Consider the following 26,772-nt stretch of genomic DNA (forward strand, 5'->3'; position numbering starts at 1 on the left):
CCCACCTTGCACAGCAAAATTTAAAAAAAAAAAACAAACCCAGGCACCTCAAAGGCTCTATCCTGCCGGTTGCAAAGCTGTCTGTGCCTGCGGGTGCAGTTTTAGGACGCGGGAAGAGCGTTCGGGCTCGCCCGGACCCAGCGCTAGGGCCGGCGGAGCCGCCGCTGTGGGCGGGGAGCGGGGACTGCGGGGTGCGGGGGCAGCGTGCGGGACCCCCTAAACGAGCAGGTATCTGCCTGGGGAGGGTGGAAGGGTCGGGGAAGCAACTCTGTATCCCCCCCTCGGCTCTTGCTGCCCGCGCTGGGCGCGGAGCTGCCGGTGCGACCCGAGCGGCCCCGCCGGACCCGGGCAATGAGACCCGGCGCACAGATGAACCGTAAAGCCCCCCGTGAGCCGCCCTGGGCGGGGGGGCAGGAGACCCCCGCCGGCCCCGCAGCCCTCCCGCACCGCAGCCATTTGCCTTTGTTGCAGCCCCCGCGCCCGCAAGGTGCGGCGGGGCCGGGGCTGAGGATGGACCTCGCCCCGCGCTCGCTCTCCCCTCACAGCGCGGCCGTGGGGACACGTCCTGCGAGAGCGGCTGCCGAGAGGGACCTGCCCGCCCGCACCCACCTACCTGCGGAGCCCGCCCGGGACGCGTCTCCCGCCGCCTTTGTTGTGCATGCCCGCCCCGGCAGCGCCGAGCCGCGGGTCGGCTCCGGCCCGGCCCCTCCGCGCCCGGGCCCGGCTTAGCCCGTCGCCACGGCAACGGCGGGCGCGGCGCGCGAGAGGCACCGGCCCGGGCCCCGCCCCGAAAGGGGCTGAGGGGGCCGAGCGGGGCTCCCCGGGTGCCGGGGCGGGCGGCGCTGAGGGGACCGAGCGGGGCTCCCCGGGTGCCGGGGCGGGCGGCGCTGAGGGGACCGAGCGGGGCTCCCCGGGTGCCGGGGGCGGGCAGTGCTGAGGGGACGGGGCTGGGGGTTCCCGCGGTGACGGGAGGAGGCGGCCCCGCAGGCTCGCCTTTAGGGCGCTGGGCTCTGGGCGCCCGCCCTCCTCCCCAGCCCTGCGCCCCTCCTTCCCCAGCGTGCCGGGCAGTTCCGTGCCGGGCAGTTCCGAGCCGGGCTTGGGTGAGCCCCTGGCTTCTTCTTACAGTGCTTGAGATCCCTCATTTTCCATGTCCGGTAGCTTTTCCTTAGACTGGCCACCTCGGGAGTCCCTATCTCCGGTCACAGATCGCGCGTTCTTTTGTCCTGCAGCGCGCACGGCTCTGGTGACTTTCCTGACTATCTTCCTGCATCAGCCTCCACAGGCTCTCACACGTGACGGGCAGTCTCGCAGGAAAAGGGGGAGCTGCTCTGAGAATAAAGCCAAGGCAGTGGTAATGCCTCTGTTTATCCCTGTTCCTGGGCACAGGAATGAGTTGTACCCTGCATTTGCAACTATTTTAATTGACCATTCATTATACGAGTGACAATGACAGCTTGAACGCCTCCTCCCTTTCAGTCAGTAAGGACTCAGCAAATTAATGGTTGCTTTGATTGTTTCTAGGATTAAGTGCTGCAGTTCACTGCCTCTATCGTGTGATGCTAGAGTGAGCTGGGTCTTTTTACCCAGCTTGTTCATATGTGTGAGTGTTCATCTCGTTCTGAACAGGCAGGTTCTGCATTGGTGAGACATGTTAAAAGGAGATCAGAATTGCTTGTGTTCATTGGTTTTATTAAGAGATCCAGCACAGGTAAAGACATTGCTTCTGTTTGAGGATGTAAGTAGAGAAGAACTAAATTCTGCAGAGAGAAGTTGAATGTGGAGAGAAATAAAGAGTATGGCAACCTTGAGCTCTTTCTGTGTGCTCAATATCTGATTATACAAATATTTTTTCTTTCCAGGGCCTGTCAAACTCCCATTTCAGCTTAGTATCTCCCATTCAGAGATTTCCTCCACTGAAGGCCCTTAAATTACAAATGCAACAGTAAGCCTCATCTGAGAGAGGAAAAGAGAGAAACAATGTGTGCTCAAGGTCACAAAGGAGTTCTCCAGCACAACTGGGAAAAATTGCCAGAGCTGCGGTGTCCTGACCTTGGTCTTCACCTGCCAGACTTTGTCATTCTGTCCCCAGACAGCACCTGGAGTAAACCCAGCCCTACCTTCAGGGAGAGCAGGGGAGAAGGGATGGGAGGCAACTGTCCTTCAGTTCCCCTTGGTCAGTCTGGGCCCTTATAGCACTCATGTAGTAAACAATCTCTTTACTAAAGGGTTCTTCACTGTGCACAAGGATGCCTGGAGATTAACCTGGTGCTATTGTGCTGTAAAGAAGGATAAGAACTTGGAGGCCTGTTTTGCAATGGTCTTGGCAGCTCCCCCTGCAAAGATCTGCCTCCTTTTATGATGAAGTATAATTTATAAATAGCCCTGATTCTGCTACTAGGAGAAAGCTTTCATTTCTCCCTGTACTCGATATATGTGATACGCTGCAGTGGAGAGCAGATGCTTGTACCAGATTCTGCTCCCATGGAAATCGGCCATAGAAGACTCAGAGGCGAGGGGTGAAATAGCATCAGGGTTGTCTCCTGTCCTCAGCTCAGAGCTCCTGTTACAGCCAGTCTCAAAGGCCAGGAGACGCCCTTGGACTCAGCAGCACAGTCTTGAGCGCATGCCTGTGTCTCTGCTGGAGATGAGCATCCTGTTGTTTGCAGAGTCCAGTTACAGCTACAGCTGAAAAAAAAAATATATCTGTCTGCATAAACAGGAATTTTCCTCAATTTCAGGAGCCAGCAGAGGACACTGCCTTGTCTCCGTCTCTGAAAGGGCTGAGTAATTCTTTGCTTGTTTGTTTTGTTCCTTTGCTGCCTTCTTCCAGCTCCATGACTTTGGCGGCGCCTTTGGCAGAAGAACAGTCACTGTCCCTTCCGTTTTATCCACATCCACCAGAGGATTTTGTTTTCCAGATTGTCTGCTGCTGCTGAAGCTGAAGCAATAACACCTGTATAGCTTTACTTAAGGGAGGGAAGAAACAAAACTATATGATAAATTGGTCCAATTTGTCACAGCAACAGAAACCCGCAATTCAGCTGAATCACCCCCACAGGCCAGATGAGATGGCCATCAGTATTTAAGGACCTGAGTGACCACTGCCTGAGCAGCTCCAGCTTCACCTCTGCCCCTTCCCTTGTCACAGGTGCCCTCAGGTGTGTCACTCCCCTCGTGTGGAGGGCATCCCCACACTTCCCCTGGGTGACCAGGGTCTGTCTTCAGCCTGCTGGGGAAGGCCTGCTCACTTCCCAGTGGGGCACAGCCCAGACCTGCTGGGCGCAAGCAAACTCTGCCCCGTTTTCCTACCTGGCATGACCACCTGTGCTGCATGTTTATGCCCAAGTAACAGCTCCAAGCTTTCTGGGCATGCCTGTGGCACACAGGGAAGTGGGAGCAGGACTGGTCCCATCTCAGCTCACAGCCTCTCCTACAGTCCTTTCTTTTGGGTGACTGTATAACCCAGAGAGGATTGTTCACCTGGTAGCAAGCTGGAGATGGCTTCTGTTCAGTTGTTCCCGTTATTCAGGCGTACTTCATTCCAGAAAGAGATGCAGTGAAATAAAATGCCAGCAACATGTCCTGCCTCTGGTGCACATGGTGCAGGACTTGAAAAGACGATGAGTTAAGCTATGCCAAATCCCTCCCAGCAAGGGAGCCTGGAGGTCTCTTTTTCTGGGCCCAGGCTCCAAGCTGGCCACAGCAACTGGCATTTGAGAACATCTCCCAGCTCTGCCTCAGCATTTAGTGGCTCCTTTCTGGCTTGCTCTGCCTGGAACAGTAACAGGAACAAGTGACAGGTTATACAGTTACATATGGCCATAGGAACGTTCCCTCATGGCTCTCGTGCCTCAGTTTCCCTGGTCTGTAAAATGGAGGTGACTGCACCATCCTGGTGACAAGCACAAAGTAAAATAAAGCATTTTTGTCAGTGCAGTGGTAGGGCAGAGGAATTCATGTTGCTGGACCAGCAACTTTATTTCCTCCAACAAGACAGCACCTTCTACTAGGCTCTCTGTTTGCTTAAAACCCCTAATTTTCTAGCAAATTGCATATTCCAAAGGGGGACTTCATTATCCACTCCAGTGGCAGTGAGTGGCAGAGGCCATTCCAATAAATGGCTTTTTGGTAAGATGGCTCTCTAATTCACTTGGTATTTAACACTGGCCATGGGGGGGGGTGTCAGCTCTTTTTGTAAGATACATTCAGCAAAGCCCCTTTGTGACCATCTCCCTGCTCTAAGGAGCTGTTAGAATGACGTGATTAGGAATAAACATAACAGCAGAGGCTGCTGTCAAAATAGTTTGGGGCAGAAGGCATGACGATGTATACAGAGGACTGAGGTATTTAGGATGGAACAGCTGGTCTGCTGCAGTGCATCCATCCAGAGATGCTGGGCCTCTTCCAGTGCCAGAGCTTGGCAGCTGCTGGAGGACAGTTTCCATCCCCTGGAGCGCTCGGTGACTGCCCGCAGACCCTCTGCTCTGGTGGTTATGGGGCACCTGACCTGTCATAGGCACGGCTTAAAACTAACAGCAGAGCTGTGCAGAACAAAATGTAACTCAACAGACACATGCAAGTGCCCTAGCAAACACCTCATGGATTGTTCCACCAGTTAACTCTCCAAAAAAGGAATTGTGAGCCAATTCAAGTGCATTCCAAATCACAGTTCTTTTTAAAAAATTAACAGAGCCCAGCTCTTCCTCCTGGCAGCTATCCAGTTATTAATTTCAACGTATCAGCTGCAACTGAATGGGCTTGGGCTTCTGCCCACTATTTCTATTTTTTGTTTTCCATTCATCTCCACTAAAATTAAAACTCAAAGCCTTCTAGAGAGAATGGAAAACAAACATGCTGAAACAATATTGCTGCCCACATACAACCAGCAGAAATCACAGCACTTTTTCCTCCTCCGTAGTGAGGTAAAATCTAATTTTTAAGGCTCTCTGAGCCTTTCACCTGAAAAATAGCACAGGTACCTGTGGCACTAGTGCCAGTCTCAAGTTCTTGTTCTGGGCAGGATCCTTTGGCCCCTGACTGGAGGTGTTTACTGTCTTCTGGGCCACAGCAACTGCAGAGGCCCTGGGCTGGCGACCTTTCTGGATTAAACAACTTCTGCATGGTTTAAGAAGACAGAGCTGATGGTCCAGATGGTCACAGTGAGGCTACAATCCCACGTAAGAGTTTGGACTGTGCCCATGCTCCCATGCACTGCACTGGCTGTGGGAAGAACTGCAGGCTTTTAAAGGAAAAAAGCAGCCCAAGGGAGCACTGGTGACCTGTGAGTCTCAAGGAACCTGGGCTGCTGGGGGCTCATGGGTCCCTCGGGCAGAGCATCCTCAGTCACAGGCTTGCCCAGCTGGTGAAGAGGGTTTTAAACTACAATTGCCAGGGGAGAGGAACCTCCATCCATCCCACTTGTACCAGTTTGATGCCAGAGCCAGCAAGAGAAGCCTAGAGTCTGGAGAGGGATCACAAGTGGGCAGAAGAGCACCTGAAGAGCAGCACAAAGGAATTGCAGCCACTCCAGCCAGTAAATCAAGTCTCACCAGGGACCCAGCTCCAATGTCCCTGTGCAAACGCACACAGCATGGGGAATAAAGAAGAGGAGTGTATATAGAGATATACACACCTGCAGGGCTGTGATCTTACTGACATCACAGAGAAAGGAGGGATGGCTTCTCTGACTGGACTCTTGGAATGGAAGGACAAAGGCTCTCTAGGAAGGACAGGCAGGGGAGATGAGGTGGGGTTGTTGCCTTCTATGTCAGTGACCAGCTGGAGTGCATGGAGCTTGCTCTGGAGATGGATGAGGAGCTGACAGAGTTTACGGGTCAGGATTAAAGGGAGGGCAGGGACTGGTGACATTATAGTGGTGGTCTGCTACAGGCTGCCCCAATAGGAAAACCAAGCTGGTGAATCCCTCTACAGACAGATAGGAACAGCCTCACATTCACAAGCCCCGGTCCTCATGGGGTACTTAAACCACTCTGGTACCTGTTAGAGGGACAGGCAATCCAGGAGGTTCCCAAATGCATTGATGATAACTTCCTTCTCCAAGAGGTAGAGGACACAACAAGGAGAGGTGCAGGGCTGTAGCTTGTTCTCACCAACAGGGAGGAGCTGGTGAGGAATGTGAAGCTCAAGGGCTGCCTCGGCTGCAGTGACCATGAAATGGTGGAGTTCAAGATCCCAAGGCTGGCAATGGGGTGCACAGCAAGCTCACTACCCTCGACTTCAGGAGAGCAGACTGACCTCTGGAGGGACCTGCTTGGTAGAGTAACATGGAATAAAGCCCTGGAGGGAAGATGGGCCCAAGAAAGCTGGTTAATATTAAAGGATCACCTTCTTCTCCAAGCTCAGGAGCAATGTATACCAACAGGAAGCAAGTCAGATAAAAACACCATGAGGCCTTCATGGATGAAAATGAAACTTCTGCACAAACTCAAACAAGAGGGAGCTTACAGAAGGTGGAAGCAAGGACAGGTAGCCTGGGAGAAATACAGAGAAAGCGCCCAGGCTGCCTATTGTTTGTTTGATTTTGTATTGCTTTCTTGTTTTGTTCTGAACCCATCTTTATTTCAAAGCACATCACCTGATAAAAATATTTTGCTATAAAAGCCCAGGCTTTTACAATGTCCTGATTTTTTAGGCATCCCAGTGTGAATAAGAACTGAAAAGACAAAGGTTATGAACTTACCTTTAAAGTGATACAAATCAGAAAATATCCTCATTTACAACTACAGTATTTAAATCCTATTTGCAACAAGATCAATAGGATCCAACTGTTGATGTACAGGAAGAGATTCTTTCTAAGAATCCTTTTCCAAGCAAAATACACTAAAATGAGGCTTTGGTATTTTTTTAGTCTTTTTCAAATGTTTTCCTTCCTTAAAAATACAAAAAAGTAAGTGCATAGTGCAAGGTATGAGTCTGGTTGAATATGGAATTCTTCTGCTTTTTACTTTAAGGATTTTCTTCCACCAATAAAGAGCGTTTCCAGTTCTGTATTTAGGGCCTCATCAGGAATTATATCATCCTCCATAAACTCATCTCCAAGCTTCTTCCACCATGGCCACTGAGTGTATTTCAGCATAGTGTTGTGGGATTGTCTTGCCTTGGTAGCTACAGGGACTGATCGACTCACAAAGACACCAATATCTTTTTCTGTGGTCTCTGCTAATCCTGGAGCATCTGTAAAAACAAGGAGAAGAGTTTCGTGTATTTTGTTTGTGGCTTTATGAGTATTTCAAACAAAAAAAGGAGCACTACCCTCCCACTTCCCACTGTCCTAGGTCATCCCTTTCCCCATGCTGGCATTGCAATCTTATGACTGTGTGATAAATGTAATTGGAGAGGCAATCCAAATAAAGGCTAATCTGAAAAAATAAATACATAATGGGATAGAAAGAAGGGGGAAAGCAGTACTACTTCTTACAGATGCAGTGGTGGCATCCACCAAAATGACTTCTTGGGTAAATATGACCTAAGAGGATCTCCTGGTCACTACTGCTGTATCAGTGCTCCTGGCACAGGGTGACATCAACAGGGTGTTTCCACTGCTCTGGCACAGCAGCACTGAGAATTCCCTGCCTGGGGGACCCAGCACAGTGTAAGAGTGTGTTGCTGATTTGCCTGTGCAGAGAGCAATGAGCTGCAGTGACACAGCATGTGACAGACTAAATAATGGAATTCAGTAACTTGCTGAATTCTGCCCGGCTTGGGTGCTCTCTGGTGGCTGCAGTTTGCTACTCTTGCTCCTTCACTCTGGGCCACTTGTTTGGAATTGAGATGATATGATAGTGAATTCTGTTTCACATAAAGCCAGGCCAGAGAAAATGAAAACATGATTTAGAATTCATAGCTCAAGGATTTCCCTCTGGAAGGGGTTAGAGGGCTTCAACCAGTAGCTTACTTACAACACAAGAAAACAAAACAAAGCAAAACAGATGTAGAGAAATAGGTTGTGTGAGATCCCCCTTTTAGAAACGTGAATGCCTTTTACAGGCCCATTGCTTGTAGAAGAATGAGATGATCCTTGAAAAGCAGGTGTACTTAACCTACAGCAGCACTTGGATAATCTTTAACAAAGCCTGAGTCTCAAGATAAGGCATATGGCAAAGGAAGAAAGATATTTCAGTTTTGAAATGAGGCTTTACCACTGCTCACTCTAATTTTCTACCTAAATTGGTTTAATCCAAATGGTAATCAAAACTATGATCCCAGGCAGTCACATACTCATTAGCAGCTCCACATCGGTGTTGACCTGAGCCAGTAATGTCTCTCTCCTCTGCGCTGCTCTCTGATCCAGCCTGCTCCTCAACAGGAACTGTGCCAGCTTTTCCTGAGCCTGCATATGTAATTCTTTACTCATTTCTTCTGACATTTGGGAAGCCTGGAGGAAAATAACAGTTTGTTAGCATTAGGAGCTGGTTATTTTAAATCTTCCGAGGGTAGAATAATGCCTAAACAAGGAATGCAAATGCTGTTCTTAATTGTTAACTTGATAATTTTGCTTCTTCTGCAACTATCTCCAAAGTTATCCATCATCAAGTGTATAAATTTTCCAATTACAGTTTGCTTTGGCACTTTTTATTAGATTAATGGTTAAAATCCCCAATATCCTGCTGCCTTGCAGTCAAACAAGCAGGGATAACACACACATACCTCAAATGGATTATCTTGATCAGAATTTATGATGCTGAATTTATTTCATCCCTAGAGTATTTTATGTTGCATCATTAATGCAAATTATGAAATGACTAAGAAACAGACCGGATGCAATTTGATGTAGTCATCCACCTTCTGCTGCAAAGCTAGTCTCTGCTCATCAGTCAGTCCCTTGGGTTCTTTCCAAGGAGAGAGAGGTCTTCTCCTTCTTCGTTTTTCCAAGAATTTACAAGCCTTTGTAAAGAACATACGAGAATATGACAATCACAGACAAGAAGTTTGTCTTCTCGCTTTCTTTGTAATCAATCAGTGAAAGAAAAATATTTCCATACAGCATTGTTACAACCTAAATGCAGCTATGATGCTGGAAAGACAACATACAAGGTCAGCATGAGCACTAAATAGTAAGTAACAACACTCATAATAAGTCACTGACTCATCTGTAGTGTGGTGACATTCCAATCTTTGGTTTTGAAGTAGCAGCTCTTATTTTTAAGTTACCAAACTCTATTAGGCTTTGTAACCTACGCAAGGTTTAACCCTTCTAAGCAACTTGTGGCTCTAGACTATCACCCCCTGAGTCATTTTTTGATAAATTATGGCTACATTGGTAGTAAGACAATAAACAGTTTTTTGAGGCATCACAATAATCCACTCAGTCCCATCTAATGCTGGAACAAAGTATATGTACTCACTGTTCTCTGAATGATGACAGCTGCTTTATACTCCTTAAGAGATTGTTTCTGTTGATGAAAAATTCTTCTTGCTCTATACCCTCGCCAGAATCTCTGGATAGTTAATGCTGATTTATCCTCCATTTCCTCCATGTATTTATTTACCTGACCTACGAATGTAACAAAAATCCAGTTACAAGACTGTGGGTCAGGATCTCTTAACAATTTACATTCTTAATCCTCAAACTACATAGTACCAAAACAGCTTGGGTGCTCCCAGTTAAAAACCCCTCTTCCCCAAGGTCCACTAGGTGTGGGCCGTGTCTTGCAGACTTTTAGCTGCAAAGGAGCTTTGTAACACAAGAAAACGGGCTCCCCCTTTCTCCTGCACCATTCTGAAGGCAGCAGATCTTGATCAGTGGTTACTGAGCCCTGGGGGAATTAGAATGTTCTCTTTCAGATAATTGGGTCAGGAGAAGAGACAGTAAGACTACAGTGCAAACAGACGCGCAAGATTAGGACATATATTTGGGGAAACTGTTCCCAAGGAGTACCAGACAGTTAAATCTTCTGCTATAGTTTAATATAAATCATACTGGCATGGACTCTTTCCAGCAAGGCCAGCTGTCGTTCATGGAAGAGTCTCATGGCCCTCTGTCTCTGAAGTTGCATTTGCAGTTTTAGAGCCTCATCTTCCTTCTGTTTTGCCAAGTGTTGCTGCTCCTGTTCCCGTTTAGCTCTGCAATACATAAGTACGTTAAAAATTACCTTAAAATGTACATTTCTTTAAAGTACCTCTCTTTCTCTTTGTGTTAAATGGTCCAGCAGAGAGAAAGGAAATGCACAAAATAATCTGCTACCCCAGCTGTTGGCTGCAGAACCACACGAAGCAGCGAAAAGTCACCTGCAAATTATCGCACTCTCTTACACCCACAAAAAACTCTGAGCCAGCCTGTGAAATCAAAGGATAAATTTTTACTTAGGATAAAGTTCTAAGGACCCTGAAGGGAACAATGCTCCATGTGGGACATTCACAGCCAGCACAAACTGGAAACACAATTTTGTTTCCCTCATCTAGGGAAGAGGTAAAGCAACATTAGCCATCTGCTCCAGTATGCACCTTTTCCAGTCCATCCATCAGCAAGCATGGCACCTGCTTCCCATAATATATACTATTATTTTTCTACTGACTGCAAGGGTAGATCAGAATGTTGGCTGCCAAGCCTCACTTCTTAAATCTGGAGGGATTTTTTTCTCCAGGAAATACAGACTAACATTTTCTCCATCAACTTTGTTAACAGAACACTAGGAAAGAATTTTCTTGCAAATTCTTCCTGATCTGTACTAGATTTGATGTTAGGATGTTGCCCTGCTGTGCCTGGCACTGGAAAAGCCTCAGCAGATGTTTCACAGATGAGACAACTGAAAACTCCGCAACTGGTCCTGGAGTGTTCAAGCTAAAAATAGCGTGTACGTCAATTATATATATACTAACATATCAATACAGAGACTAATATATAAATACTGGATATACTCATGTATCAGTATTAACAATTACTGAGACCACTTCAACATGGTCTCAGTGAAGTATTAAAGAGGAGGTGTGAGCTAGGACTCCCCTCCCTTCCCTGCCCTTTCTCATCCCAATGGATCCGACCTCATCAGCAGCTTAATGCCTAAGACTTTATGACTTTACCCCAAAACAAGATAAGAATGTGACTTCTCTGTTCCTACTGCAGCAAAATCACTTCCCCACTCAAGACCTGAGTACCCCAACTGGGCCCACAGCCCTGAGTTCTGCTCTCCTCGAGCACTTTTCCAGGGACATTGAAAGAAGCATTTTAAGTGTTAGGAAAGAGAACCAATGGATAGAGCACAGGAACAACGGATACCCGAAAGGAGAAAAAAAGTCAGTAGACTAGAATTAATGTCCAGCAATGTGGGTATTGCTGTATGTCATATCTTTAGACTCACACTACTGTTGAGATACTTATGTGTTTCCCACCACTAGTGTAAACCGAGTTGCAATTTTTCCATCAACCATACTTTCTCTCAGTCTCCGTAACTGGGTGGGGAAAGATGGGATGGAAGCTGTTGTGTAAAAGGGATGCTCTGGATTTAAAGGTCTGACCCTGACTGAAAAGCCTCCACCACAAACCTGACACACCATAATCTCTCTACAACAGTAACACAGACTTGAAGTGTGCCCACACACCAACCTACAGAGACAGATCATGATACATGTGATTATATCAGAACGGTTTCAAGGAAACTAGAGGTTTTCAGCCCACACATTTCTGCAAATTAGAGCTGTAAATCTTTGCATTTTTAATCCAAATATTACATTTCTAAGGTGAATAAAGTCACAGCATCAAAAAGGACTTTTGATGGCATTTTCTTGATAAAACTATTATTATTTTCCCCATAGATTTTTGCCAGCTTCACTAGGTTGAAAACTACACGAATATTTAATGAACTTTTCAGATGCACATTTGTGAAACTACCAGTAGTGTCTAACAGGTATTTAAATGTTTCTTTGATACTGATTCTTCCCCATGTAGTCTGCAAAACACATGTTCTTCTCTGTTCCTCCTACTGAAAAGAAGCATTTGGTTGCACAAGACCACACTGTGACAGAGAAATGCCTCTGAACAGAAGTAAAACATCCACAGAATAAGATCCAAGCTTCTTTCAGCAGTTCATGGCACAGATCTGCCTCACTCAGATCATCTCTCTCTATATATATAAAATGGTTTAATTTTTCCTGCATAATTAACACAAATTCTTGCCATTTTAAGAGTCTTCCAATTAGCTACATAACAATGAACTAACTTCAAGGACAGATTACAGTCTTTAATATTCACTGGGGAGACATTTCTGAAACCACAGTTTCAGAAGTTTATAACTTGCAGAGTTTAAGATCTTCCACTGCAGCTGCAGGTGAGCCAAGTTTAGAGTTTCAGCCTCTGCAGTATTTAACCACACTTGTTCTAAAATCAATCTGTGAATATAACCAGACCTTGACTGTTAAAAATTAAAAAGTCCTCTTGAAGGTTCTTCCAAAGTCATGCTTACAGTATTCCAAACACTATTTTTCAGCATAATGCTAGCAGCACTTTGGACCCAGACAGAAGAAAACCAACACTGGAGCTGCACAGTTACTGTATTTGTTCAGTACACTGGGGCTGACTGAGCCACGAACACACAACTTTAAGGATATTAATAAGTTTCCATTCCCCTCAATATTAAACAAACACTTTCAAAAGTCCATTTAAATGATTCAAGAACTACTTAAGAGGCACACACTAATGCTTGCAACACTGAAAATACGACACAAGGGAGTCAAGCAGCTTGTTGATTGCTTGATAGCCTCGTCACACTCTCCCTTCTGCTTTACCATGTTATGTCTTGGCCCAACATCCAAATTTCCTGGCCTATGAGTTTGGCTTGCAGGCTTGCAAGGTGCCTGATGAGAGCAGGAATGTTAGCTTGAAGCGTATGGTGAAGCAAAAGGGAGTGACAAGGTGTCATTCTTTAGTACAAAAGCTGCAGTGACTAGTGGCCCTCAACAAACACACTATGTGCCCCTGCAAATCTTCCAGAAGTTAAAGACTACCCCTTAGATAATCCAATCTTCTTAATGCCAGTCTAGACAACAACAAATCATGTTTGCTTTCTATCACCTTGGTCGCAATGCAATGTAATTTGACATTCATCTCTAGGTATAGTTTTGACATGCTAATGCTCAACAAGTGCAAAAATGGTTTGGAAAAAACCCTACTGTGGAGTTTGAACTTGATTTAGATCCATTACCTATATTAAATTCAGATTAAATTTCTCAAAAGAGTTAGCCTAACATGTGCTAACGTTACTGCTGAAATCTTACTTCAAGTGAGACAAGCAGTGTTTACACAGCTTCATTCTTCTGTGCTGCTCCAAGGCAGGGGATACTATCTAGGTCACTGAAGCTACTCCACTTCTGAGAGTCAAAGATTTCAAAAATTAATGAAGAACAAGGTCTTGCAATCACCATACTGAGCAAGCACTATGGCCTTTTGTTTCTGCAGCACTCTGGCATGTGGAAATTCCAGGACAGCTTCACATATAATTTACAGTGCAATTTTGTGTCAAGTTAACCGTGAATCAGTTAACTGTTCTACACCAGTACATCATTTCCAGTGCTATTTAGTGCAATCCCATGCTACAGTGTGCCACACTTTCAGTTTTCCATATGCCACAAATTTTTACATAGAAAACATAAAAGCATCACAGAACTAAGTTTTTTCATGGAGAATCTGGCAGCTGGGAAAGGGACAGTTGGAGATTTTGGCACCAGAAGTGGGAGTTTGGTACTGCTGGAGAAGCACATTGTTTGGATGTTTCTGCTAAAAGAGTCTGTAGTGAAACAGCTCATATTGGCATTACACTACATTTATGTTTTAGAAATAACAGCTGACTGGAAAAAGGCCCATTCAAGATGAAGGAATACTTGGTCAGCCCAAACTGAGGGCCTGGGATATGGAAACAAACTCTCAAGGAAGCTATTTCCAGCAAGGAGAAGAAGGTGAATGAGAACAGCCAGCACAGATTTATCACAGGTAAATCATGTTTGACCAGCTAGATCGCATTCTGTGATGAGATGACTGGCTCTGTGGATGAGGGGAGAGCACTGGATGTCACTGTCCTTGACTTTATCAAAGCTGCCATCACAATCTCCCATGCAGGGCAGGGCTGGCACTTAGAGAAACCTCCACAGACACATAAAATGGGTCAACAGAAACCACGTGAAGTTCAAATGGGAAGTTCTACACCTGGTACACAATAACCCCTTGAATCAGTACAGGCTGGGCACTGACTACCTGGGCAGCAGCTCCAGTGAAAAGGACCTGGGGTTCCTGGTGGGATTACAGACTGAACACGAGCCAGGAACAGACCCTTGCAGGGCACAGTGGGCTGCAGTAGCATAAGCAGAGCAGCAGCCAAAGATGATGATTTGGCTTTACTCAACACCCTTGAGGGCATATCTGCAATACTTGTCACACTCTACTGGGACCCCCAGCGGAAGACACGATACTGACAGAAGGGAGGGATAGAGACAGTCCAGACAGAGACTGTCAGGGCTACAGAAGGTAGGATATGCAAGGATAGGTGAGGTTTATTTAGCCAAAAGGAAGGCAAATCTAATTTCTGTCTTCCACTACCTAAGTGTTATAGAACAGACACAGCCAGATCATGGAGGTGGTCAGAAACAGGGCAAGAGGCAGGGGTAAGGAGTGCAACAAGGAAATTCCCACTGGCTGTACTGGAAGAATTCTTCACAAGGCAAATTATCCAGCACCAGGAGAGCAGCCAAGTGAGATGGTGGGATCTCCATCCTTGGAGACCTCCAGAACTGGATATGGCCCTGAGCAGAGAGATTCAATTTTGAGGCTGGGCCTATTTCAAACAGGACATTGGATTAGACGACCTGAATTTTTCCTGTCACCTGAGAAAACCCAACCCAAACCTTCACTAGACTCTACTCCTTACTGTTTTTCACAAAGCCATAGTGTTTACCTGAAGCTTCTCTGTAACGTGGTCACTGCTTGGGGTAGCTTTTTCAGCCTTTTCCTTGTCTGAAATCCCCTCCACGCAGCCTGGATTATACAAGCTGCTTGATGCTGCTTCTGAAATAAAAGAGTTGGTAGAATATTTTCTATGCATATAAAAACACTTAATTACTGCTTGCATAATTGGACAATCTCAACATTTGGCTAAAACCTATCAGTTTTCAAACGCATCAAATTCAGTATTTGTACAGCTTGGGGAACTTAAGGTCTTGTAAGACAGTTATTATCATGAACTCCATATTTGCCCCAAAGGCAGCTCATCTGATCACCTGTATTGATGCTTTCTGTGGTGAACAAATGGCTCTACAGCACAAACACATATATAATCAATGTTAGAAATTTGTCTTTAAAACACCTGAAGCACTTAGTATTTCAAATGGTGATTCAATCAAAACACCTGCTCTAGAGAGGACAGAAAGACAAGTCTGGAGAATTAGCAGCAGGAAAAATGTTACATTTGCAGTATAATCAGAAGTCACTGAAATGCAAACATGAAAAAAAAAATTAATTCTATTCTTAAATGGATTTTAAAAAAAAACTGCACAAACCAACCCAAACACGAAACACCTTGCTCTGTTGAAGACGAAAGCAGATCTCTACAAACACAACTCTGATTTCTTTAAAGTATTGTCTATGTAAAATTTTTTTAAGAAGCTCATAAAACACACGTCGTCCCTTTTATTGGGAACACAGCCCAGGTGGTGCTCTCACTGCATATTTTCTCTGTATGACTTAATTCTCTGTGAATGCTGCCTAGAATTCAGAGATCTAAATCTGTAACACTGATGTGAGAAAAGCAGACATGGTTGTTTTTATTTTATGATTAGCAAAAGAATCATTTCTTTTCCCCCTACGGTTGTATTGAAATCTATGGTGAATCTATACAGAAAGTCAGTCTCTAGAGTCACAGTCTCCTATCTTATTAATGAGCAATTTCTTGATGTTTTCAAAAAAAGGAAAAAAATAAATATGAAATTTAAAAATCTATAGTGAAAAAATAACATAGGTTTTGCAAAGTGTCATGGACATGATAGAGCAAATCCATTCTAAACATATACAAATCCCATAAAACTAGGATTTCACACACAAAAATCTAATCAAACTTCGTCACCTGCATTTCTTCTTTTCCACTGGATTGTTCCAAATACAGCACGTCCAAGAGCTGATTGAGCTCCCTGTCAAATCCTTTGCCAGTCCACTGTTTATTTAAAAGCCCTTTTAATCCTAAGGGAAAGTGAAACAGCATGTGATACCAGCAGGTGAATTTTTCTTTTCAGGATTTCAAAGTAACGAACTGGAGTCAACAAACAAAATCTGATTCTATGTGCAAAGGAACACTACAGCTGAACACCATCAGCCACCTTTGAGTTTCAACACAGAATATTATCAAAGAATATCTGGTGCTCCAACCATCACAGAGAAGTATTATCCAGTGATTTTGTATGTCTGAATAAGTATTGTGTCAACATAACAGGCAGTTAAATTATCAGTGTACTTTCAGTGTCTTAACAGTAAGTCATTGTAAGGTACTAAAAGAATGTAAAGCACCACAAAAGTGCAGGGGTTATTAGCACTATTTTCATATTTTTCATAATAAAATTTATTTATTTATAACTGGAATTGTTTGATGTCTTATCTGCATAACACAGTCTAACTGTGAGCACATGTGCATCCAGTCTATGAGACAGAGTAGCTTTTTTGGTTTGCAGTAGCTAAAAATCACACTTATGCTTCCCACACAGCACACACACACTCCCTTGTGCAAGTAGACAATAACACATGCTAAAAGCTTTGTATCAGACAAATCTCAGAGCCTAAGAGCTCTTTGGGGAGTTGCAGGGAAGAGGAAAGAGGGCAGGAAGCAGGCACATGTTTGGACAGCCTCCTGAAGAACTGCAGATTCAAATAACTTTTCTATCTTCAAATCATTGTAAGCATATTCATATAGTAGGCAACTCCAGAGCTCATATATACTTACAGGATCTGGATATGGAGCACCAAGTCCTCCATGCAAACAGAAATGGCACCTCTGTGGCACCCCATGCATGATTTTCGAAAGATGATGACAGTTATACCCTTCAGGAGAGACACAGGGGAGATTCTACATGGAGTCAGTGGGTGCCCTAAGGCTGTCAGAGCCCTACAAAAGCAGGTAGTCTGGCTACACAAGGCAGCTCTCTCGCAGAAGTGCTGTGGATCTGACACAACCATTTGCCAGTCTCTGTACAGACTACACAGCCCTTTCAGCCACTGACAGGGAGTTCCCAGCGTTTGCCTCTCAGACATGTCAACCTGTGCAGACAAAAAGACCAGGCCCTCCTGGAAACCTGATGTAAAGACTGTGCTAGTCCTGGGTTCAGGTGATGCCCTCACCTTGGGCAGGCTGCTTCCACTGGCAAAGCTTACACCGAAGCACCTGACACTGGCAATGGCTCCAAGCCACTGTGAAGCCAAGTGACTTCAGTGAGACGGCCAGATGGTGGAAATGCTGTGATGCTTTAATTGTTGCTGTTATTCCTCAAACTATCCTAAAGGATTTCAAACCTGAGTGAAAACTAACATAAGGATTCTAACTTTTAAAAAAAGGAGAGGAAAAAAGCAATTTCTTTTTTTCTTAGTGAAAAGAGGAAACATACAGAAGAGATATGAAGAGTTTCTAAATGACTGTGGCATATCGTGATTCTAGAGCAAAACAAAGCACAATCTTTTGATGAAGGCTTGCACCTCTTCAGACAAGCCAGCATTCTAGAGCTGGGATGATCAGACCATCACAACATCTTCACGAGGATCCACAACATGATACCAGCCTTAGGCTCACTATACTTAATTTCAAACCAAAAGGAAGCCCTCCCCTCTCAAGCAAAAGGGTGGCAAAGCTGCCCATCTGGTCCAGAAATCTACCTGGCTGGTACTGCCTAATAAGTAGTCAGCACAAGTGTAAAAAACTGGAATTGAACATTTTTGTCTATTAATCCCATTTCTTATTGTCCTTGTCCCCAAAGGATTGAGGTTGCTTGTGAGTAGTTTTGATCAATAAACATAAAACACCTGACAAACACCAAAGCCTCTTCCTCAGTCACCATAGGCATGACAGAGGACAAAAGGGCTTCCTGGAAGTCCCTGCCAGGCTAGAGACAGAAACACTGAATGGGACACCTTATTACAGAATGAATAACAGAGTAGATTATACATATATGCAGCCTCCTCATCTAAACAAAATGATAAACTCATTTCATGAATTCTTGGAAAGAATTCATTCCAATTACTTGGATATCAAAAGACAGTCAGCTCCTCAATAACAGAACAGCATCTATCAGATGAGCAGACCTGTAACACCCAGGGTCAGAATTCACTTTGAGTAAAACTTAAGCACAGTGACAGATGTCTGACCCAAGGCTCTGACTGTGGCAGTACAGACACCCTGCTACTGGGATCCCTCAGCAACCAACCTGCACAGGGAAACAGGAAGAAGTAAAGCCCATCAAGTTGGAAGTGACAAACAACAGGTTTAAAAGACAAGTTACCACATGCAGAGTCCACAGAATAAAATAAATCTAGGAAACAGAAAGAGGCACAGTGTCTTAAGCTACAACAAAAATGAACAGAAGAGAAGGGGGAAAAAGCCCCCAAAGCAACACAGCACTGCAGTTTCCACCTGTACTGGATAGTTATTGAACCAAGATGGGAAACCTCCATCTTTATATTCTTACAGTGACTTAACTCCTTGCAGAGGGCTGAGCAATGGGTCCCATGTATGTTTACAAACCTTTGTAGCGAGCTGTGAGTAACTGCACAAGCTGTTTGCTCAATTTTGCCACCACCAACAGCAGTTTTGTGGCAGCACTTCCAACAGCAGGATTGGTGGTAGATGAAAGCTTATAAACAAGCTCATCCAAAATAGAGTGAAGGGTCGCTTTATCAACTTGAAGGAAGACAGAACTTGAAAGAGAAGAAAGGGGAAAAAAAGGGAAAGGGGAACAGAAGTGTTAATTAAAAAGCATGAGCTTTTTAACAGTGATTATTTTTAGATATGTCAGGCCATATAGCAAGCCAACATGCCCAGCTAGCTGAGCCAGCAACTTGATCCAGGTAGTGCTACTGTTTCAATCAACTAATTCCCATTCCCTCAATTTAACCAGTTAAAAAAGCCAGATTTTTTTTTATTTTATTTTTTTTATTTCTACAACAAAGGCTAGGGGGAAAAATCCAAACCAACAAAACACAACAATTCTTGTACATGAAGAAGTTTTATTTTACCCAGCACTACTGAACTGAGTTTAAAATTTATAATTAAGAAAAATAATTATATGAAAAACAACTGACCTATTGATCCTCAAAATATTGTGTAAAACAGCCATCATTATAACTGCTGTTTCAACATCATCTGTTATTAACAACTGCAGGAAGCGATCATTTTGCAGTACTGCAAAAAACCAAAAACAAGCAAACAAGAAATTATGCAATCAGAACCAGACATGGAAACACCAATAAACAAATAAACTTCATTATGGAACACAAGCCATAGCAAGTAAAACCAGATACTGTTTCTGGAACAAACTCCCTCGTTTATAATTTTTACACTGAAACTTACTGAAAGAAGTAAACTACTTCAAGATCCAAAAAACATGACGAACCCTGTTTTTTCTGCCTTTGGATATCCCTCAGGCCCTGATGTTGCAATGGAATAGAGGCTTCAAAACCTTTTATGTTACACTAGTACCAGTTTCTTATTACAACAGCAGAATTATCACTGGGGCAACAATATCCAAAAAAGATAAGGACTTCAACCTTGACAGTTGGTTATACCAGGTTATTTAATCCAAGCCCATTGATGTAATTAAAGCACCATCTTTTTTATCCCAGTGTATCACTGTCTACATATTCAGTAATTTTTCTGACCTTGTGTGTTTTTAGTTATACATCTTATGATCCTTATGTTTTTGTTCTATACTAGAAATAAAACCAAATTCTGCTTTTTAAAATCAGCGTGATTAACAATGTTTTAATTGAAAGCTTATTTTCGTCAGACATGTATAGTGAAGTTTGTTAGGTGTTCGTAAAGTTTCCTGGTATGGCAACAACTTCAGAAATCTGTTTCCAACTCTAACCACTCCTCAGGGCCAGCAATGTACTCTGGTCAAATTTCTGCATATTTTCATGACACACAGTAAAAGATCAACTGTCTCTTATTGAGAAAAAAAATTAATTTTAAGGGAATAGAATTACAGTGGGAAATTACAGGAAGGCACTTCTAATGTTTGTCTCTGGGAGATTAGAAGGCAAACTCTTGAGTATTTCCCTTTAATGGATCTTTTCCATTTTAGATATTGCTGTTGAGCTGAATACTTTAAGGGATTGATTTACCATCTGCTCCAATTTAGAAGACTAGGTGGAGATTAGCTTAGGAGTGATTCTGGATACCTGTAGTTGCCATAAATAAACGTTCAGGTGTTTTATAGGTTGACATTTCCCTTACCACACGCTGCCAGTTGAATGTGCCCACCGAACAGCCAGCAGATGGCATCGGTTACTGTTTGGAACCAGTGTAAAAAATCTTGTTTTTCTTTATCCTAAACAAAAGAGAAGCAGGTAAAAACGTGTATGTATCTTCACTAAGGACTTCAGTTTGATGTAGTGGGAAGCTTTGTATGCCTCAGGAATTTGGAGGCCAAAACTCCACCAAATTCCCAAATGAGGCCAGTGAAACTGTAGGAACGAGTCATTAAAAACCCCAAGTTGTGAGTTCTTTGAGGGCAGAGATCAATCAATAAGACCTTAACTACTAAAAAAGTAAAAGCATTAATTTGTGAAAAATTTATAACAAGGAGAAAGAAGTCTTGTTTACTTCTTCAAAAATATTTGATAGCATAGGAGGGATAAGAAGACAAATAATAGCTCAGTAAAAATACATCACAGACTTAACGCACAAAATGGGAAATACATCACTTAAGATTAAAGAAGAGGGGAAAAAAAGGTACAAAGTGGCCAAGGACACAGTTAAAATGGAAAAGATTCCCAAAAAACTGGTCTAATGAAGCTTCAGAAGCACCTCAGATTTGGAGATCTGGGAGCAAACACCAAACCACTATTAAGTTGAAATCTGATCCCTTTGCCAAACAGAGAGAGACATTATGTGTCTGCCTGTGATAACACTGGACTGGAAAACAACATAGAATCGATCGCAGAGTGGTTGGGATGGAAGGGACCTTAAAGATCCCCTCGTTCCAACTCCCTTGCCATGGGCTGGGACACCTTCCACTAGACCAGATTGCTCAGAGTCCCATCCAACCCAGCCCTGAACACTTCCAGGGACTGGGCATCCACAGATTCCCTGGGCAACTTGTTCCAGCGTTTTACCACCCTGACAGTACATAATTTCTTCCCAATATCTAATGCAAATTTCCCTCATTCAGTGTCACAGCCATCACCCCTTGTCCTGTCACTGCATGCCCCTGTAAAAAGTCCCTTTCCAGCTTTCCTGTAGCCCCTTTAGGTACTGGGAGGTGATATAAGGTCTCCTTGGGGATTTCTTCAAGCTGAACAACCTCCCATCTCTCTCAGACTCTCCTCACAGAAGAGGTGCTCCAGACTCTGCCATGACCAGAAGGAATTCAGGTTTTAACATGTGAATGCACACACAGATGTACAGTCCAGAGTCTGTATTCCAGGTGTGAGCCACAGGCCACTGGAAATCTAGAATCTTGGGGCGGGGGGGACAGTAAAGGAGCTTTTGATAGTACTACATTGCTGACAAATGTTGTTATAAAACACATGGCCTGGTATCTCCCATGTTACTTGAGCCGCCACAAATCAAACTATGGAAAGCCTAGTCCCTAGATCTGTGCTGTAAATCCCAGCTGTAAGTCAAGGTTTAACTTTCTTACTGACAACAAGAGCTACAAAATAACAGTGATAAACTAAGCTGTAATATTATCTGTTCTGTGTTTTGGCAATATGACAGTTTCTGAAAGCTATGTCAGTACTTCCCTCAACTTCAAAGACTTGTACAAAAAGCAAATGAGGGCAGAACAAACTACGAATCTCCACTGGCACAGTGGGATTTCCAAAATTCCACTGAGCAAGCACCAAGTCTGGGTGCCCAGTCACCTCTGAGACCACAAAGTTTAAAAGACAAAGTACTAATTATAATGAAGACTGCATTTGCATTCAAAAGAAATCTTTGCCCACAAGCATGACTCAAGTAGCATGTAGGCTGAGACATAATAAGAAAGTGTGGGGGAAATTACATATTGCGGATAAGACTTGAGTCTCCTGGGATGTCTTTCAGGAAGCTTCCTTCTTAAGCAGTAAATGCACTTCTCAAGTATCGGCCTAACAGAAAAGATGTTACTGATGCTTTCTGAGAATTGATTGTTTGTGGTGTCTATCAGAATACTTTGCAGGAAAACTTTGACTAAGTGCAAGAAGCCAGTGAGCTAAAAAATGAGATAATATGGGGAAACGGGGATATTAAAAGAAACTGTGAGAATCCATGAGGTTGGTTATTTAAATTACTCATGGGTTTCATTTGTTGAGCTTTTCTCTTCTGATTCTGGAACTCAGAATGCTTCAGAAGCATGAGGGAACCTAACTGGACAAAACCCTTCCTCTCTGCAAAGAGGAGGGAGAAATGTGAGAGTGTTTAAATTTAAAAATTCACAAAATCTGCCTTTAGGATTCCCAATGTGTAAGATCAGAAGCAGGGAGCATTCTTGGAATTTTTCTGCCAATTTTACAGTAGAAATTGTATTGCAAAACAAACTTCAACAAATCTGATTTAAAATCTTAAGACTTCCTAAACCATTTTTTGTAAAGCTGAATAAAAGCAGTGGGAACTGAGTTGTTACAAAGGGTGACCTAATGATATGCAAAGTTAAGACACTACCGTGACTGGGATGCTGCCTTTGTAAGGCTTTTTTCCCCCCTCTTCTACTGCTCTCCCTCTTCAATCCTGTTTATAACTGCAATCCTTCCCTCTACCTTTAAAACTTGTGAAAAGTAGTAGCCAAACTTTCTAAACAGGCCTATGGTAACAAAGTTTGTCTTTGATACCATAGGCTTTGCGTAAGTCGTGGACCAAATGCTGCCCCATGACAGATTTCAGTTTCAAAGGTCCAAGGCATAAGAAAAACTACTGTGCTTTCTGGAAAATAAATTTTTATAATATAATGTCCCTAGAATAATATCCTACTTATCCAATATGTGACCTTGGAAAGTTTACAGAGGTTCTCTGCTCTTTTAACTGTGAAATTTAAATACCTTGATTGCTCGGATAAATCGCACTTGCAAGCGTTTTCCCAAGACCAGCAGGTTGTCTACAGCTGAAGGAAGAAACTTCTTGTAAAATTCTTCAGGATCTTCTTTCATCTCTAGCCCTACACAACAATGACTGAAATGGAAAAAAAAAAGGAATACCATCAACCTGAATAGTCAAAGGCCTGTTTGAACAGCTTTGAATGAATGTCACGTCATCGGAGAAGAAATGCTTCACTGGCATGGGACAATTCACCACGGAACAACAGCTCACTGCTGTGACTGGCTCCAAGGTGGCTGCTTCCAAAGGAAGAGGAATCACCGGCAGGCTGGAGACCATCCTACTACTTATTATGGCATTTCTCAGTTTAAAACATAACCAAGGCACTTTCTCCTTTGGCTTCAAAGGATCTGTTCAGGCTTGTTCCGTATGCTAGGGAAGGGCTCTGATGGTCATGAAGAAGAAAAAAAAAAAAAAAAAAAAAATAGACAGGCAAACAAAAAATTGATAAAGGAAGACTGATCTGAAGGGCGTGCACATCAGGCAACGAAAATACATATAAAACCCCCTATTACTTATCACAAGACCTTCAGCAAGCCTGACTACAACTTTTTTCTAGCTGAGGAAGACATGTGGGCTAGAAATCAGTTCCTCAGATCTCAGCTCTTATTTTACTCACCGCAAACACGTCGGTTGTTTTTGGAAGACTTTTTACAAGAAACTGCACGTTTTACAACTGGGAAGGTTTTCAATTCTGCGCTCGGCACAGATACCAGTGCAACAAAAGAGTCTCCCTTATTTTTTACAAATTTTGCTTTCTGACATTTTATCGAGGATTTGTTAGCTTTTTAGGAAAGCACACATGTAAAGCTTTGTTTACCAAGGCTCTTGGAAGCAAATTCTAGGCATGAAGCTAAGATTCACCCAGTTACAAAAGGACAATTTTACAGCTAGAATAAATTTCAGTATTGTCTGCAAACTGAAATAGTTTACAGGGGATGATTTAAGTATCACTCTACTCTGGTGATAAATCTTGCATTCTCTTACTGAAATTCCTCACATTAAAAATTCATACTGCAGATATGGTATAAATAAGAGATGGCTGCTTAATACTTCATGCCCTAGAATTTTGCTCCCTAGTTAAGCCAGAACCACATACAACTTGGGAAAAATTGAAAATGTCTTATTTTTCCTGGCATTTAAAATTGAGATTGATCACTGCAGATTTGAGTTTAAAGTTTTCTTATTTACTAACTATGAATTAAATTTAAGAGCGCCATCCTCACAATATCACTACACGGGGTTATCTAGTTTATATGAACCCTGTCATCTATTATATTTAAAAATGTAAATAGGTACTTAAAATAGCTATATTAAACAGACATTTAAATATAGCCACAGTAAGCTGTGAGTCAATCAGGTTGAAGATTTTTTCAAGATGAAATTAAGCAAAGAAACCTTTTTAAATAGGTACAATTCAAAACCAGCAATTACTGTATAAGAACTGTTGCACTGATGAGTACTGTCCACAAAAAAAAAAAAAAGGTAAAGCCAACACAAACCCTGTTCCCACCACACAGTTTACCCAGCTCAATGACACACAATGCAAATGAATTAAACAGGACTAATTAGGCTATGCCTGACCCCTCCGCTCTTGACTGCTCCCTGCACTTTAACCCTGGCCTTTTCTGAACAACGAGCCTTGTTCTGGATGTGAGCCAATGACTGCAGCTTGAAAAGAAAAAGAGCAAGATGAAAGGACCGAAAGAAAACTAGAGGAAAACTTCTTAGCTTTTTTTTTTTTTTTTTACCTTAGTATCTCTGCTAGCTGGGCAGCAGTAGCCCAGCCTCCCCGCAGTCGAGAGTGGTCTTGCCTAAGGACCAGCAAGCAGTACTGAGTAAGACCGTAATCATATATATCTTGCTTAATTTTTTTTGATTCTTCACATCCCAAGGAAGGGCTACTTAAAATTCCTGTGGGAAGAAAGCAGGAGAGAGACAAAGAGGAGCGTAAGATTCTGATGTGCAAGATCTTTTTTTCTTTTACTAAAACATAAGGAGAGTATATGCACATAGATTAAAGTAATTGTAAGAGTGCTAACAACTTCATAAAGTATTTTGTCAGCATTTTTTGCTCCTACAGCTACAATCCATTTGTAAGATTATATGACAATTGGGAAGGATACCTAAACTTAGGTTTCCATTTTCTCTCTACACATTTAGTAGCAAAACATGCATTACCTGGGATATGGCCCATTTGTATGAATTTCCTGGGCCACATAAAACCACAACCGCTGGGAAACATATAGCTTCCTTATAATTACATCCCAATTTAGAACAGGACCCGACTTGTTCCAGCCATTCCTAAGAGCAGTGGCTGTGTGGCAGGAGAGAAGGCAGGGGAGTCACACAGGAGCTCATGATTAAGCTTCTGTCTTAAGACTTAAACACTGAATGCTGCGGACCACTCTGGCGCTCTGCCCAAAAGCACTGGGAGAGATGATTTGACCCCTGCCCGTATCAGCAGGACAAGGGCCCACATCATCGGGGTGACAGCTGAGAGGCAGGAAAAACTCCTGTCCATTTGCTCCCCAGCTCCTGCTCTATTGTTGCCGAGCCAAACGCCACTCAATGCCACTCTCAGGAAAAGCTGCATTGTTAACCTTACAGAGTCTCCAGCCAAGCCAGAAATGTTCAGAAAAACCTTCAGTCTTTAAGGAGGCAGAAGAGAGGAGGACTGTCCATAGCGCACCAGCCCATCCTTTTATTTTAGGAGAGGCATTAATTACCCTTTAACTTCAGCAGCAGCAGGGGGATGTCCTGTTCCCCGCTCTCAGCGACCTGAGCAGCCAAGGCCAGGACCTGGGGGTCCGCAGCTGCCATGGCGAGCGACCACAGGCGCACACCACCCGCGATTCCAGCCTCTTTTCTCTCTAATTGTGTCGGTGCTGGCGCGGGGTCCTTATGCCACTACCTCCATCCCACCTCCAGCTCCTGCACCACCGGCTGGAAGCCTCGGGCCGGCCGTCTGCCCCTGGGGAAGGAAACAAATATGGAGGGAGACCCGACCGCGCTGCTTCCCGAGGCCGCGGGCGGCCGGACCGGCTCTGCCGGCAGCCCGGGGCTCCGGCCGGGCGGCCCCGAGCGCGGCCGCACCTCAGCCTCGGCAGGGGGAGGGGGCGAGAGAGCGAGGGACAGGTGCCCTCTCCCACCGACGCCACCCGGGAGCCCCCCCGGCTCCCGGGAGCGGCGGCGCCGGAGCCGCAAAGCGCCCGCACCGCGGGGCCCCCTGGGGAGCTCTGAGGGGACCCCCGCGCGCCCCCGGCCCCTCTCACCGCCGCGCGGGGGCTCCCTCACTGCGAGGGAGAAAGGGGGGAGTCGGAACGCCCGAGCCGCCGTTTCCAACGCAACTGCTCCCCCGCCCCCCCCCCCTCCGCGCACAGCTGCGTGGTCGCGGCCGCTCTCCGCCAACCAGCGCTCCCCGCTGAGGGAGGAGGGGGTCATTTGCATATCCGCGTGCGGGCCGGTGCGGCCGGCAGCACCATTGGTGGAGATCTACAGAGGG

General features: G+C 44.3%; 2 protein-coding genes across 10 annotated transcripts in view; both read right to left on the reverse strand.

The window, feature by feature from the left end:
- Window positions 1-819, reverse strand: part of LOC114055520 — a 47,135-nt gene extending 46,316 nt beyond the window's left edge. For all 6 annotated transcript variants that reach the window (XR_003570753.1, XR_003570751.1, XR_003570752.1 and 3 more), the window contains exon 1: window positions 614-819. The gene's annotated coding sequence lies outside the window, so the exon portion shown is untranslated. The remainder of the gene's footprint in view (window positions 1-613) is intronic.
- A 1,093-nt stretch (window positions 820-1,912) lies between these two features.
- IQCB1 (IQ motif containing B1) lies at window positions 1,913-26,630 on the reverse strand. 4 transcript variants are annotated; one of them, XM_027879765.1, is made up of 14 exons: window positions 25,997-26,330; window positions 25,019-25,181; window positions 23,213-23,342; window positions 20,430-20,523; window positions 19,277-19,376; window positions 18,720-18,892; window positions 16,065-16,177; window positions 14,901-15,025; window positions 9,941-10,083; window positions 9,366-9,514; window positions 8,776-8,904; window positions 8,239-8,395; window positions 6,968-7,194; window positions 1,913-2,969 (listed from the first exon to the last, which is right to left on the reverse strand). In XM_027879765.1, exons 1-14 carry the CDS (start codon window positions 26,088-26,090, stop codon window positions 2,964-2,966), a joined length of 1,803 nt encoding a protein of 600 aa, XP_027735566.1. In that variant the 5' UTR covers window positions 26,091-26,330; the 3' UTR covers window positions 1,913-2,963. The 4 variants fall into 4 exon arrangements, with proteins under 4 accessions (XP_027735566.1, XP_027735564.1, XP_027735563.1 ...); XM_027879763.1 differs by lacking the exon at window positions 1,913-2,969 and adding an exon at window positions 26,543-26,630 and having other exon boundaries at window positions 6,567-7,194; window positions 25,997-26,241; XM_027879762.1 differs by lacking the exon at window positions 1,913-2,969 and adding an exon at window positions 26,364-26,426 and having other exon boundaries at window positions 6,567-7,194; window positions 25,997-26,241.
- Between the last annotated feature and the right edge of the window lie 142 nt (window positions 26,631-26,772).

The sequence above is a fragment of the Empidonax traillii genome, unplaced genomic scaffold, assembly GCF_003031625.1.
Source record: "Empidonax traillii isolate 1590-97213 ecotype Southwest subspecies unplaced genomic scaffold, ASM303162v1 scaffold57:size2250009, whole genome shotgun sequence".
NCBI lineage: Eukaryota > Metazoa > Chordata > Aves > Passeriformes > Tyrannidae > Empidonax > Empidonax traillii.

Excerpts from the sequence above, each read along its gene's own strand:
- IQCB1 (XM_027879765.1), bottom strand. The coding sequence starts at position 26,090 with ATGGCAGCTGCGGACCCCCAGGTCCTGGCCTTGGCTGCTCAGGTCGCT. Across the intron at positions 25,182-25,996 it reads GCTGCTGCTGAAGTTAAAGG|GAATTTTAAGTAGCCCTTCC; the intron begins GTAATTAATGCC and ends TTCTTCCCACAG. Across the intron at positions 10,084-14,900 it reads ACGTTACAGAGAAGCTTCAG|AGCTAAACGGGAACAGGAGC; the intron begins GTAAACACTATG and ends TATGTATTGCAG.